At 38.2% G+C, this 15872-nt stretch overlaps 2 protein-coding genes across 2 annotated transcripts; one reads left to right on the forward strand and one right to left on the reverse strand.

Annotated features, from left to right (window-relative positions):
- Positions 1-205: 205 nt before the first annotated feature.
- LOC150018245 (large ribosomal subunit protein uL18) lies at positions 206-1190 on the reverse strand. The gene has a single exon (XM_090267679.1). The coding sequence runs from the start codon at positions 1151-1153 to the stop codon at positions 260-262; it is 894 nt and encodes a 297-aa protein (XP_090123805.1). The 5' UTR covers positions 1154-1190; the 3' UTR covers positions 206-259.
- Positions 1191-14529: 13339 nt separating this feature from the next.
- Positions 14530-15486, forward strand: LOC150018246 (olfactory receptor 6B9). Its single transcript, XM_090267281.1, has one exon. The coding sequence runs from the start codon at positions 14530-14532 to the stop codon at positions 15484-15486; it is 957 nt and encodes a 318-aa protein (XP_090123407.1).
- Positions 15487-15872: the final 386 nt, after the last annotated feature.

The following is a 15872-nucleotide window of genomic DNA, read 5'->3' on the forward strand; positions in this document are numbered from 1 at the left end:
TTCCTAGTCCTCTCCCAATTTTAGCCTCCTCCCAGAACTATAGAAGCTCATTTCCCATTACAGGGATGGGATCAATAGTTTCATGAGAGATGAAAGAATCAGTAGTTACTGCAAATTTTGCAGTTGATATGTGTCCCTTGAGACACTCTCTTTTGGGATCTTAAATTCTTTTTTTTTTTTTTTTTTTTTTTAGCTGCTTGTTGAATAAGTTTATTATCTTTATCTGAAAAGTCTTCATAGAAAATTGTGGTTTGGTTTATTAGCTCTCAGCAGCCCGTTCCTGAGCTCGGAGGAAGCTTGCTTTCTTCTGAGCTACCCGATCTTTCTTCTGGGCAAGGGACATTTTGGGACGATTCCACCTCTTCTTTTTAACCTCTCTCTTCGGTTTCTTCTCATAGACTGGATTCTCTCGTATAGCAGCATGAGCTTTCTTATACATATCCTCCATCATATCTGGAGTTACGCTGTTCTTTATGTATTGAGAGAATTGTTTCTTGTAAGCATCTTCATCTTCTTCCATTAGGTAACGCATATAATCTGCGACATTCTGACCCATGATGTGCTTCCGATGTACTTCTGCATTGAATTCTTTGCTTTCTGAATCATAACCAGGGAATCGTTTGGTACTGTGAGGGATAGACAAGCCTCCATCCACAGCTCCTTTCAGGGCTCCAAAAACTTTATTTCCAGTAGTAGTTCTGGCAAGCCCTGCATCCAAATAGCAGGTGAAGGCACCAGGTTGACCATCAATGCTTTCCACATTGTATTCATCTCCAGTCACCTCCACTTGGCCTTCATAGATCTTGTCCATGCCAAAACTATTGAGAAGCCTGCGGGCCAGCAGCAGGCCAGTACAATATGCTGCAGCGTAATTTGTCAGGCCAACCTTCACACCATACTTTGGGAGTTCATGAGCATAAGCTGCACAAACTATCATATCTCCTTCTATACGAGCATAAGCAATCTGACAAATGATATCTCTGTTGGTTACACGAACTATCATCCTGTATTTGGGTGTGTTGTACTTATTTTTATCCTGGATTACCAAGCATTTCCGGGCATAGTAATCAGTTTTACCCTCTCGTCGTCTTCTAAATTTCACTTGGTATCTCTTGAAGTAGGCCTTATTTTTAACAACTTTCACAAACCCCATCCTGCGGATGAGAGGCCCACGGCCGCGGCTCGCCACAGACCTGAGGGATCTTAAATTCTTGTAGCCTTCCATGTTATATTGTGACTATTATCAGCAAACTAATGGAACATTATTATATCAGAATATGTCTGAGCTGAAATCCTCAACACATCAATATAACATATGTGCTACATACAAATTAGGTAAAAACCAAATCCAAAATTTTCTAAGACAAATGTGAGTGTTAGACCTGCTGCCTAGATAAGGAAATGTAGTATACCAAGGAGAATTCTACAAAATTGACAAAACTGAGGCTAAAAACATGAAAGAAATAATAAAAAAGGGCTACTTTGATTCTATATCCTGCCCATTTTAAGTGGGAGTCTCCTACTTTTTGTCTCCCACTTTTTAAACATTTTTTTAGCATTCCTGGGCAAATATTTCTTATACATTGGTCTTATAATGTTACTCTACTATTTAAGAACTCTAAATTTGGCCCTCGCTAGTGTGGCTCAGGGATTGAGCACCAGTCTGCAAACCAAAGGGTTGCCGGTTTGATTCCCAGTCAGGTCATATGCCTGGGTTGCAGGCCAGGTCCCCAGTTGGGGGCATGCAAGAGGCAACCCCACATTGATGTTTCTCTCCCTCTCTTTCTCTCTTTCTTCCCTGCTCTCTAAAAATAAATAAATAATATCTTTAAAAAAAAGAATTCTTAATTTGAATTAAGTAGGACCTACTCATTTGATTTATTGTTATTATTTTGAAATTATTCTAGCATCCAGGGAGCCCATCTACACCATTTAAACTTTGCTTTTTACTGATCCTCAATATGAAACATCCATTCTGATAGGTCACCTTAATGTACTCAATAATTACATTATACTAATTCTTATCTTGCTTGATTAATTGATTCATTCATTCATTATCTTTTGTGCCCTTATTCCTTGCCAAACACTTTAATAGCCTATGAGAATATAATAGTCAACAACAACAAAAATAGATTCAGATTCCTCTTTCAAATGGCTATGAGTAGGGAAAATAAAGGCAGAATTACCTTTAGAGTTATAAGTGTAATGATGCAAGTACAGGGTACTGTGGAAGCAAATGGTAGGTAAGACCTAGGGTGAGCAGAGAAAATGTTCCAACGGAAGGAGCAGTTAGGCTAACATGAGGAAATTAGACAGATGTTGAATGGTGGGCAATAGTGAAGATCAGGGTTGCAGAGATAAGAAAAGCCAAGAATCAAGAGAAAGAGAATGGCACACTCAAGTACCTAAAAGATGATTAGCACAAAGTGACATAAGAAAGTAAGGGGTCACATAAGGAAGTAGATTGTTTACCAATCCAAATCTAACCAATCTGTAAATTTTCTCTTATTATGCAGATTCATGGGTACATAATAAGTTCCACAGAAGCATTTTCCATTTCTGCAAGTACTAGATCTTCAGTTTGTAATGTTTCAACCAGGTGAATGGCAGTCACTGATAGAGTGAAGCAAGAACAAGGTGAATTCACTTTGAATATTGAGCCTTGACTACAGCTGCCTTTTTTCTGAATAACCAATGTCAGTTTGTGTTTGGCTTCCTGCTAGATTGTGAGTTCCTCTAGGGCAGAAAACTAACCTTATTCCTCTTAAATCTATAACACTGGCCATAGTCCCTGACACTCTAGGTACTGTGACAAATCATCCTCTACTTCTCACTCCCCAGTTATCTATTCTCTGCACTCTTGTACCCCATTTCCCAGGGGGTGAGAGCGGTTGATCCTATGGACTGTATCACTCTGGCTCTGTTGCCCTCTGGTTTCCAACTTGGCTGGGTCAATGGGAAGCATCAGCAGGAAACTGAAGGATGCCAGGAAAAAGATGACAAGAAAGGATTCCCTGCTTCCCTGGGTTCTGTGACTCTGGCAATGACTACAACTCCTGCAACAGGGGTTCCCCTTCCAAGGCTGTCACTGGATATCTGCACTGCCAGTCCTTTTGTGGCTTGGCATCCTTGCCTATTGTCTTCGCCTCACCCAACCTCGGTGGATAGCTGTGACATTTAATTCTACTCCAAAGTTTCAGCAGAAACTTTCTGTTTCTTACTAGGATTCTGACTGTATCTGAGATTTAATAAGTATTAGTCAAATTGAAATAAACTTCAGTGGGAATGCTTGGAATAAATATACCACTTTAAAGACTGACATAGGTTTAGATTTTGAAATAAGGAACATAGCCTAAGTAAACCTCATTTTCTGCTTATGTATGACATATGACAGAACTTGAATTAAAATACAAAGTCATTTGTTCCACATTTAATTTTTCAAGTATTTCTTCATAAATAACTTCTACTTTTCTTCTATCCACATGCCACTGCCAATCTGAATAGATTATGAGCTGTCTGAGCTAACACAGGCAGCAAATTTAAACTCAGGTGTTGAATATTTTTTATACCCAGCTGTTCTGCAATTTATTGTAAGACTCTGTCTGCCACTAGGAAGCACTTAGTTCCTCTCTGACCAGTGCAAATTTACTGCATAGAACTAACCCTTTACTTTTTCCCTTATAGGTTGCACTTCTCTTATCAGTGTAAAGCAGACTATATCTTAAGATCTATAGAAGAATTTCCCCTCAAAATTTTCCCAAGTAGTTCTAATTCACTCACTTGGGTTACTATCTTCTAATAAATAATATAATTGGCCTTTTAAAACAGCTTCACTGGCAACTGGGTAAGTGGGAAGATAATGGGAGAGTAGATGGTCTTGGGAGGCAAATATTTAGCTTAAGACCCTGGCATTACCAACTGTTAATTTGTGTTTTTCAGAGGTTATTAGAACTTCAGTCTATTTCTTTTTTTTTTTTTTTTTTTTTGAGCTTCAGTTTCCAAATTTGTGACATATATATCTTCACAAGTTGTTATGAAGATTGAACGAAAATGAGTATTTGTGAACACATCTGGCACAGTGTTTGACACATACTATTCTAAATTATTCAACAAAAATACAAGATAAACAAAACTGATCATAAGATCTTTAAAAGTTAGCTGGAGTTTCAAGTGTTCTATGATACTTTCCATGTTTTCCAGCCTGCAGCTTGTGCTGATTTACCCCATGCCTATCAGGGAGAAATGATCTCTAGCTGTGCTTAACTCCTGTTCAGTGTGACAATGTGTTGGTTTTAACACTCTTCCAGACTTTGCCTTATATTGGTAATTATTCAGATACACATAGTATTTCTCATACTAGATTGTAAGTTTCTCATATGATAGATATCTCTTTATAACAGTTACTAAAAATTATTTCTACTTATGTATTCAATAGTCAATAGATATTTAATGACTAAATCCTTAGCTGAACATAAATCATATTTTCGATTGAGAGCCATATCACCCATACCAATCCAATTTTTTGGCATAGTTCCAATTTTAAACATTTGGTTTTCTATAACTCTTCCAATTTTTAAACTAAGGCAAATATCATGGATTTGTTCTTCATATCCATTTCAATACTTTCTAACATGCTGAGGCTGGAGAGGTTAACGCTACAGTTCTTAAGCTTTCATTTATGTTTATATTCCTGTCTCATGCACATATATGAGAGTTTCATTCACACATAAGTCACCTACAGAGGAAGGCAGACTGTGGTGCATTCATTTAACTGATGGGGATTATGGACAAAGTTAGGAGCCAACAGATTCTGGTTCTTCATCCCTGGAGATGAAGCAGCAGCCATAGCTGCTCTTTATTATGGTTGAGACAATGGAGGTTGGGGGGCTGAGAGTTGCTCCTGGGGTTCAGTCTAAATACAGGTCCCTACTCCAGCCATCTCTATGATTTTACAAAAATCAAATTCTCTTTCTGCCTAAACTAAGGTGAATTCTATTATCTGTAACAGAACACTGACTGATACAGAAAATTATTTATCTTGAACCTTGTTTTTTTGTTAAAAAACTGGGAATATTTATAACATTTTATAGAATTGTTCCAAGCATTAAATTAGGTAACATGTGAAGTCTTTCACACATAGCAGGCATACAACTAATTAATGTTATTCTCTATTTTCTGCAAAGAATTGCTTTCATGAAAAAAATGTCTTTATGGCTCTACTGATGGCAGCCCTCACATTTTTAAAAAATAGAGATGACCTTAGTCATTTGATTGACTGGGGTATTTGGGGTTAAAAATTAAAGTTTAGAATAAATTAAAACTTTCAGGCTTGAGAGATTAAATGGATAGCTTAACTAGTTCCTAAAGTATCTGGAATTAACCTAGAATTCCAATGTTTCAGCTACTGATAGTAAAATTAATCAAATCAGTAAATTTTATGACTATTGAGAAACAGAGTTCTTTTTAAGTGTACATGGAAAATTTCATATAAACCCCTACATTAGATGGATGATGAAAATAACCAGGTAATTACAATAATAACTATTTTTCTGTTGAATTTTATAATTATTCCATCTAATTTTATTTTTAATAAAGTATTGATTGAATGAATAAGTTGATATACTGTTTATAACTCTAGATGTCTTTATAAAAATGAATTCACAAATAAAAAGTTATCTTTTTTCTTGCTTATGAATTTTAGTCCAGAAAATAAGTTTACATAAATGCTTTAAGACACTCTACCTATCAATATACTTATGTTTGTTGGTCTTATCTCTAAAAATAAGGTATTTAACAGGACACTAAGAAAACCTTCAAGTGCTGGACAATGACCTTTAGCTGCTGCCACCACACTTGCTGTTTTCAGAGACAGAGGTATATGCAGAGGGGATGTTACAGGCAAAGACACATTCTGTCACACATTAGATCTGTGTCCTCAATCTCCTAACTGCTGAGTAGCCCTGGACCAAATGTAAGAAGTCTTTTCCTGTTCCACTGGTCAAACTCCTGGGCTTTGAGAAGTCTGAGCAGTTTCCTATACTTTCCCCCAGACCCACAGTCTAATGGCCCTCATAGTCTCATCACTCTGATAATAAAACTGGCAGGAGACATGGAAAGGTTAAATTAGAGGAAAGAGAATGTTTCAGTCTCAGGCTTAGCATAGAGGTGCCATTAGCTACCTGTCCCATATGTCCTTCGCCTTGTCTCCTGCCCTCCTTTGCTTTGATGCCTCACTTATTTTCTTCTTGGATCACTAAGAATGGGCATTCCTCCTTCTAAACTGCTTCCTCAGGTCATTCTCCATAACTATTCACGGGAGATGCAGAAGAGAAGAGCAATGCAAGAGGACCCATAAGAAAGAGTCAAGACAAGTTTCCTTAAAAGATAAAATAGCCCAAATTGGCTATTGTTAAACTTTCTTTATCCACCAAAAATTCATTTCCTAGCCCAGCAATCCATCAGTTGTTTACCTTTGTTGCTTAGGAGTACTTTTCTCTTGAGTGGATGGAGTGGAAAGAAAGTCGTGCTCCTCCCTAGAGCTTAGTATGTACTATTAACACTGCTAACTCACTTTTGTGTATTTTAATACTCTCACCAGCAACCCCTCCACATAACAGTAATGCTTTAAAGTAATAGGTTATGAGTAATAATTACTTCCCAGACAACCAGAAAGAAGGAAAATCAAGACTTGAGACTTGATCAATCACCAGGGTAATTTGCCATAACGCTGTTGCTGTTCTGTTTCTCCATCTAGTATCATTTCTATTGAGCCTTGGGGATCACTGGGGAAATTTCCCTAAATTTTTTGTCATTGTTGCTCTACAAAATCCTAGAGCATTTGTGAATCAGATCCCCAAGGATATGTCTTTAAAGAACAATAGTTGTCTCTACTGAGCAGTGGGCTCATTCCCTCCTGGATCTCTTCAGCTCTAGGTTCTGCTTGGATGAGGACTGTGGGAAGAGTCAACATACAAAACCAACCCATGTTCAGTGGCAGAGAAATAGAGAATGAGAACAAGAGAGAGAGAGAGGAGTGGGAAAAGATAACATTGAATAAATACAGATTAAAAAAAAACTATATAAAGTAGAAATATTTCTCCCATTTTGGGCTCTTATCATTCAGCAGGGCATCTAACAAGCCAAAAAGTAACCTTTGAATTCTGGATTTAAAAGTGTAACCATACATATGCATTGAGTGAGGTTGAATTTTCTTTTAATCAATAGCAGAATAATTTTTCATTTCCCTCTAAGCCATCTGGACCCCGGAGTCTTTCCCAGGTGACAAGAGCTACAAAATCATGCAACTCTTGAGTTTCACAGAGAAGCAATTTTCCAAGATTGACATTAGGCTATTTTAATGTCTCTCCTTTTTTTTTCACTTTTGTTTTATGTCACCTATCTGCAACTCCTTTCAGGTGGAGAAGCAAAGACTCATGGCTATATTCTCCAGAACACCTCTTCATTGATCTGACCACTGGACAACGGAAACAAGATTTCTAAGCCATATTCAACCAAGATGACCTACTTCACCCAGGTCCCTAAAGTGACATAAATAGAAAGTACTATGGTAAGATATTTGTTTTCAATGAAATATCACAAATAATTTGCTTGTTGAGTGTCAACCATCCATCAGGAATTGTGCTAGACATTAGAGATAAGACAGACAAGATAAAAATAGAATACAATTGGTATTTTTCAAGAAATTCACAAATCTAGTAGTGATAACAGGTAAATAAATAATATATGTTATCACGATATGATGCTCTGAGGTCCAAAATGTTACAAAACCAAATAGCTAGGGTGATGGGCAGGAGGTGATGATAGTGGGAATGGTGAGGGATGGTTTAACAGTGAAGATAGTCAGGTGTAGGCACTTGCCAGATTACAAGAGTTAGAAAGGTTTCAGGCAGAAGACAGAGTATGTACAACTGCACACGATAGAGCCTTGAAGAATGTTGTATTGAAGAACTTCATATTCTTCAGTGTGACTTGAGCTTGGGCTGAGTATCTGACAAGAGAAGAATATTAGGGTATTAGGAATATGGAGTTCAGATCATGAGGCACCGTCTATGCTATGCAATGTAAGTAAGGCGTTCAGACAAGCAGTAGCCACTGAAGGATTTGAACTGGTGAGTCACAGGTTTATCTTTATATTTTAGCAAGATCACTCAGTCTGGAGAGAGGAATACTATCTAGTATCTATACATATTGTCTTAAATGGACAGTAGACCTTTGCCAGTCTCTATAGGGTCCCAGCCCCTTACACTGCATGCCTACTTTATCTTTATTGAGACTTGAACTTTTGATTTTCTTTTCCATTTTACCTTCCACTCTAATTACACAAAACCTCTCCCATTATTTGCACTACTCTCCTTTTCTCTTGCAACTAACTCTTTCTTCTTGAGAAAACTTATTTCCCTCCTGTAGTATCTTCCAAATAATACTCATCAATTCAGCCCCTCCTCTGACTGAGCCCCTCCTTTGACTGAGCCAACACTCATCGTAATAGGGACCTTTAGAGCAGGGAAGTGGGCAGCAACCCTGTGGAATACATCAGGTCAGTGGCTGGATCAGAGATCAATGTATGGTGGGGGGAAGTTATGGAGGTTTAGACTTCAGACATATAGGGGGGTTAAGGTAAAAAGCATCACAAATATTAGGAGGGATTTTTTTTTTTTAGTTCAACATGCATTTATTTATTTTTATTTTTATTTTATTTTTGGTTTTTCAATTACAATTGTCCCTTTTTCTCCCAATTTCTCTCCCCCACCCAACCCACCCCATCTCCCGCAATCATATCCCTCCCCGTTGTCCATGTCCATGAGTCATTTATATATGCTCTTTGACTAAACCCTTCCCTTACTTATCCCCCTTCTCTCCCTCCCCCCTATTGACTGCTATTCTGCTCTTTGTTCTATTTAGTTCTTTTGTTTGTGTTGTTCTTTAGTATCCTGTATTAGGTGATACCATATGGTATTTTTCTTTCTTTGCCTGGCTTATTTCACTAAACAAAATTCTTTCTAGTTAGGAGGTTTTGACTGTTATATAGACTTGGGGAGCAAGTTGCTCATGGAAAACAACTAGAAAAATCAGGTTTTGGAACTTTAGACTAATCACAAAGGCTCAGATTGGGTGTAAAGGCTAATTCAGAAGTGAGGAGTTTGGACATAAAAGACTGGAATTAAAAGAAAATTTGATTTCAGCATGAGGATCAGAGCCAGAGATCAGGAGAGTGGGAGAGATGGTAAAGATACAGGGAAAGAGCAGACTGTGAATTCATGGTGGCAGTGGGGAGAGAGAGGTGGGAAGCAATTCTTAAAGAAGGAGGATTATAGCATAGTAGAGAGAGTATATATAGACTTTGGAGACTGACAGTCTTAGGTTATAATACCACCTCTGCCAATTTTTACTGGTATAAATAGAGCCAAATTATTTGCTTTATTATCTGTAATGTGGGACCACTAATATCTCCTTTATTTGGTGGTTGTGAGAATTAAGTGAGATAAAGTATGGAAAGACCTTTACAAATTCTGCCATATGACAGGTACCCAGTAAATGATGAATATATTTATTATTGGACAGATTATGTAAGTAAAGGGAGAGATTAAGAGCGAAAGATGATCAGAGTCAAATAGGAAAACTGGGTGAGTGTTCAACTGGGAGAAAGTGTAGGACAGTAGTCCCAAGTGGCCTTCAGTTATGTACCCCAAATAGTGGGGTATATGCAGAGATCTAGGTCATGCCTGAAATAATAAAAGTACTAACAACTTACTCGAATTTTTAAGAATATAATATGGATCCTAAAAACCAAGGAAGCTCAAGTAATAATAGATAAGCTGTAACTGGGACTCATCTTGTTTTACACATGTGGTCAGTATGCAAGACTCATTGTATCGGAAATGGGGAGAATTAGTTAAAAAGTTATAGTAAAAAGTGTGAATAAGAGGGATAATTACATAACTCATTCTTCAACCTTATCTTGATCCATTCACACTATCAATTCTTTCTAATCAAAATGCCAATCATTCCATTATTACCTTTTTATCTCTTTACTCTGTGCCTTTGCATTTGTTATGTTCTCTTCTTGATATTTCTCCTTCCTTCAAAACTCAACAATGCTTCATTTCAGTTTAAATGGCACCTCATTGGTGAAAATATCCTGGGCCCCTCACACAGAAAGAATTATTTTCTACCCTAGGATCCCAGCACACAACATTCTATTGCAATGTTTATCACATTATATTCTAATTCCCCGTTCTTTCCTTTGCCTCCTTTACTAGAAAGTTCCAAAATGTCTGTTGGTTGTGGTATTTTCCTGGTAGGGTTAAAGGTGCAGGGGCTGGTGTGAGGGGAGGGGTCAGGGAGTGGGAAACTAAAACTAACATTTTAAGGATGAGAAAGAACTGGATATTACCAGAAAGGTAGCAGCAGTAGAAAATGAGCAGTCAAAGGTAAGGAAAGGAAGGGATTGATTGATTGTACAGGGTTCTAAAGTAGATACAAAAATGTGACCAGTAAAGAAAAATCATTTTTTTAGGAAGAAAGATAAATTGATTGCCCATCTTTAAAAGTCATAGAAATGACTCTGGAGAATCTACTAGAATAAGAACAATCTGCTAGAAGAATTCTTAAAACATTAATAACATCAGGTTTCTCAATGTCTCAAAACTTTCCAATCCACTCAGAGTAAAAGGCAACATGATTACAGGTGCTTAAAAGGACGTGGTGATCTGTTCCTCATCATCTCCCCTACTCCTTCCTTCTCTGACTTCATTTCTCCCTTCCACTTACCCTGCTCCGACCATACTGGACTCCTTGCTGTTCCTCATGCTGAGCCTAACCTTAGGGTCTTTGAATGACCTATTCCTATGGAAAGCTCTTTGGTCCAAATTCCAGATGGCTAATACCTTCCTTCTTCATGACTCTGCTCATTGAGGTTTATCCCGATCAGCTATTTAAAGTATGAACCTGCCACTATTCCATGCCCTCCTGATTTTCCCTGACTCTATTTTCTCCATTGAACTTATCAATTCATACATTTATATCTTTATTGAATTCATTCAAAGTCTTGAGAAGAATTATATTTACAGCTTCTATCCCCCTGGGATTTAACTTCTTAAGATTAGAACTTTTGGCCTATTTAAAAAATATATTTTATTTATTTATTTTATGGGAGAGGAGAAGGGAAGGAGAAAGAGAGGAAGAGAAACATCAATGTGTGGTTGCCCCTCTCACACCCTCAGTTGGGGACTTGGCCCACAACCCAGGCATGTGCCCTGACTGAGAATCAAATGGCCTATTTTTGTCTGTTTTGTTCAGTGAACTATTTCAAGTACCTAGAATAGTGCCTGTCACATAGTAAGTGGTCAGTGAATACTTATAAAAAGAATGAATTTAATAAACAGAAGGAAATGGGATTTTTGGTAGATGAGTTTCCTGAGAAATGAGACGTAAAGCAGATAGCTAAGTAAGGAAGAAATGAGAAGAGATGTGAGAAGGTGAACATAATGATTTGGTTGTGGGAAGCTGAATAAATACACATCTCATAGTCTGATTGCCTTTGTAGCATAAGGGTTGAAATTATCTGCTGAGGTTTGGAGTAGGGAGGAGGGTGGTGAATTGGAGAGCAGAGACAAGAATCTTTGGGAAAAGTGGAGAGTGAATTGATTTAAAACAATGTAGAATAGCCAGACATTGTGACCCAGTTGACCAAAATTTATGGTGATATCATCCGTCTCTTTTGTGATTTTTCTCTCCAGCAAAATCTGGGCTCAGCTACCTAGATGCAGATTTTAAAAGCTACCTCTGAAGGTAATGTTAGGACCTTCCTAACATACATCTTTCTTATGTCTGGCTATAACTTACTGGACTATAATGGCTTGTTTACTTGTTTTATCTTCTTCTCAGGACTTTGAATGGAAAGATACAACTTTTTCATCTTTATATTTTCAATATGCAATGTGAGGCCAAGCCACCCCAAAGTATTCAATAGATGTTTATCTCAACCACAAATGGTGCTATAAATCTGCATTTATAATTTGTTGGAATTTTCTAACCTTTTTTAACTCTTAAGGGAATTGAAGTTTAGATAAGTTGAGATTTGCTTCATATTGTAAAATTTGTAAGAGATAGATCAGGGACTAGAATTCATGTCTTCCAATTATTTGTTCCAGTGGGTCTATAGTTTTATTTTTTAATGCTTTAGGATATTCTGAATATTGGTACTCCTTTTGTCCATGTTGAATCTTTTACTATGTTACTCTTTTGTTTTCTATGATTCCTGAAAAATCAGACATGAATGCGTGTGTATTCATATGTAAAAATTTCTTCATAAACTCATTCTGTAATTGTTCAGGTTTAGGTTATGTGCTTCCCTACTGCCTCACACTTGTCGGGCAAAAATGACCTGGCTAAGAGATGTGTGAAAATTAGTTAAATGATAATTCTGTTTAGTGGAGAAAGAAGTCAAATTTGAGTTCTATTTTACTTTGACCATTTTTCCAACACATATAACCAACTACTTTATTGTAGATCTTGGAGTTTAAAGTACATATAAATCAGAAATAATAACTAAGCATTGAGGAAATTCCACATCGTATTCTTCTTTCCCATTCCCTAATTTAGTGTTTCCCTTTCTAGATCATCTCTGGGAAAGTGTGTTTCCCTTTTCTTAGATTAATTTTACTTATAATCTCAAGCTAACTTTTATCTCTACTTTTCTCTTTCTTCTGTCCCCACTTGTGAAGAAAGTTATTTTTTAATTTCATTCTCTCTTTAGATCATACTGTGCCCTGGGAAGCCCAGGATCGTTCTGAGTTGTTGAATCTCCAGACTCCACAATTTCAAGGCAGTTCCCTAAATGCAGCTTGTCTTTAAGCAATATCCATAATAAGGAGGTGTTTCAAAGTCAAGGAATAGATAGAACTACTCAAGTAACACTTTTTCCTGCAGTGTAATATCTTTGAAGAGGATATAGGTGAACGCACAAATTAAATGAGATCAAATGTGAACTTTTATATACATATACAGTACATATACAGGGTGAGCAATGTATATGTAAGTTATATATATAATTATTAGTAATATTGTCGGCAGCCGTCCATCTCGAGAGACGATGGTGTAGCTTCTTAAGAGTCTATCTGCACCCCCGAGAATGGCTGTGCAGTCCGACTCGGGAGGGACACGGTATCTGTCTCCTCCCGTGTTGAATCGACATCTTGTGATGACGCTGGAGTGTCCTCTCCAGTGAAGCTGAAGCTACAGAGCCTGGGCAGGGTGATATGGAGGGTCTGCTGTTGCCCATGCAGCAGACTCCCCCTCTCTTCACAGCTGAAGGGTCCAAGGGAAAGACGGAGTCAATACAGCTTGGCTTCAGGTGCGCCGCAGGAGTTGCCGGTGTTGACTACAACGTCAAACCGCCTTAGGGACTCCGGCTCCGGATTTTCTGTCGGGGTTTACTCCCTTAGCCTTTCCCCTGAAGAGGTATGCCGCAAGGCAGCGGAGGTTTTTTGGGGTCAGAGTTTTCCTTCTCTGATGTGCCCTGACTGGAAGATCGAACCAGCGACACTTAGCTCGCAGGCCGACGCTCAATCCACTGAGCCAAACCAGCCAGGGTAATTAGTAATATACAGAATAATTATATATATATAATTATATTACTATTAGGAACCTTTGAAAAAGTTAAAATGTATTTAATTATTCTAAGAGGGCAGACGTCTTTTTATTCAATTTTTTAAAGCCATGGTCCTGAAAATAGGCAGAGAATTGTTAATAACCTTTGCTACATTTTTCAAAAGACAACTTAGCTGAGGAGCAGGCTAGAGTCAACAATTCTCCTGGCCAGAAGGGTTTTTCCAGTTAATATTCTGCTTTTATTTTCTCCAGATTTTGAATTTCCCTGCTTCCCTGCCCTGCTTCTTGGACCATCCTTGGCACTTGTTCCAGTCATCATGATCTCCTGCTTTATAGCTGCCTCCAAAATCTGGACATGCCAATAAGGGAAGTATTTACTCCTAGTACGACTAAAGACCTCTTTCTTACCCAGATCCAGAGACCTAAACCCTGAATCTGACTTCATAATCCTGCTTTAAGATTCTTTTAAAAATCAATTACAGTTGACATACAATACAGGGATGGGCAAAAGTAGGTGTACAGGCATTCGTATGGAAAATAATATAATAATTAAGAAGTAATAATACAAGAATAAACTGTGATTTGTGTACTCACAACTGTAAACCTACTTTTGTCTCATTCTGCACATTAGTTTCAGGTGTACAACACAGTCAATCTTAATTTTGTGCCTATAGTGGAATTTTTTTTCATTTCCCGTTCTGACACCTGATTTTCTCCAGAGAGGATCCTGTGGGCTCTTGTGACTCCAAAGTCATACTATAGGACTAGATTATGGCATTAGAGTTAAGTTTAATGATAAAATACCTGTTACCTAGGGAACCCTTGCTGCTAATATTGATCTCACTCTTCAATTTGGTGCTACTATCATGAAATATTTTGTATTTTTGTGTCCTAATCATGTGGAAGAAAAATATCACTCATGTTAGTGAGTTCGTCCTGGTGGGTTTCCCCGCTTCCTCTTGGCTTCAGGTTCTGCTCTTCCTCTTGTTCCTCATCACCTACTTGTTTGTGCTGTTGGAGAATTTAGCCATCATTCTCACTGTATGGGTTACAGGGTCCCTGCACAAGCCCATGTACTATTTTCTGGGCACCATGTCCTTTCTGGAGACCTGGTATATATCTGTGACAGTCCCCAAGATGTTGGCTGGATTCCTATTTTTTCCCAATACAATCTCCTTCCTGGGATGCATGACCCAGCTCTATTTCTTCCTCTCACTTGCCTGTACTGAATGTGTGCTGTTGGCTGCCATGGCCTATGACCGTTACGTGGCTATATGCTGGCCTCTTCGATATCCAGTCATGATGACCACAGGATTTTGTGTTCAGCTGACCATCAGTTCTTGGGTAAGTGGCTTCACCATTTCCATGCTAAAGGTATACTTCATCTCCCAAGTTGCCTTTTGTGGCAATAATATCTTGAACCATTTTTTCTGTGATGTATCCCCCATCCTCAAACTGGCCTGCATGGACTTTTCTGTGGCTGAGATGGTAGACTTTGCACTAGCCATCATCATCCTTCTGTTTCCTCTCTCAGCCACTGCCACTTCTTATGTCTTCATCGTATCTACCATCCTGCACATTCCCTCAGCCACTGGGCAGCGGAAGGCCTTCTCCACCTGTGCCTCTCACCTTACAGTGGTGGTTATCTTCTACACAGCTGCCATCTTCATGTATGTTCGGCCTCGGGCCATTGCTTCATTCAATTCCAATAAACTGATCTCAGTCACATATGCAGTCTTCACTCCCATGCTCAACCCTATCATCTACTGCCTGAGGAACAAGGAGGTCAAAGATGCCATCGGGAAAACCATGGCAAGTGGTCGAGCCCTTTTTTTGAGAGATTCTGTATGCTGAAGAGACTCAAACATTATTTCTCTTTTCATCATTTGATTTAACCTCAAAAAACACCTCCATTTGGAGAAAGTCTGCAACTATGAAAATACTGACATAGTACAATAATTTAAGGATAAGGAGCCAGATACTAAAGAAAATCCCCTTTTCTGTTAGACTTTGTTTTGTGCTTTCTTTTATAAAGCAGTGAGTAGAATAATCAGAACTCTAAGAGACATACAAGTGGGGCCAGAAAAATTTAAAAAAAAAAAAAAAAAAGACAAAATTATCTTTTGGAGGGCAGGCCCCTTGCAGTACAGGCTTTCCCTGCTAGGTAAGTGTTCTAGGAACCCATCTGTATCAGTGTGCCAGCTGGCATTGTTGTAAGAGGCTGTGTTCTACTTCAGTGA

This window comes from Furipterus horrens, unplaced genomic scaffold (assembly GCF_987537825.1).
Source record: "Furipterus horrens unplaced genomic scaffold, mFurHor1.1.pri manual_scaffold_2, whole genome shotgun sequence".
NCBI lineage: Eukaryota > Metazoa > Chordata > Mammalia > Chiroptera > Furipteridae > Furipterus > Furipterus horrens.

What these genes read in the sequence shown, in the direction of transcription:
- LOC150018246 (XM_090267281.1), top strand. Translation starts at nt 14,530, where the DNA reads ATGTGGAAGAAAAATATCACTCATGTTAGTGAGTTCGTCCTGGTGGGT.
- LOC150018245 (XM_090267679.1), bottom strand. Translation starts at nt 1,153, where the DNA reads ATGGGGTTTGTGAAAGTTGTTAAAAATAAGGCCTACTTCAAGAGATAC.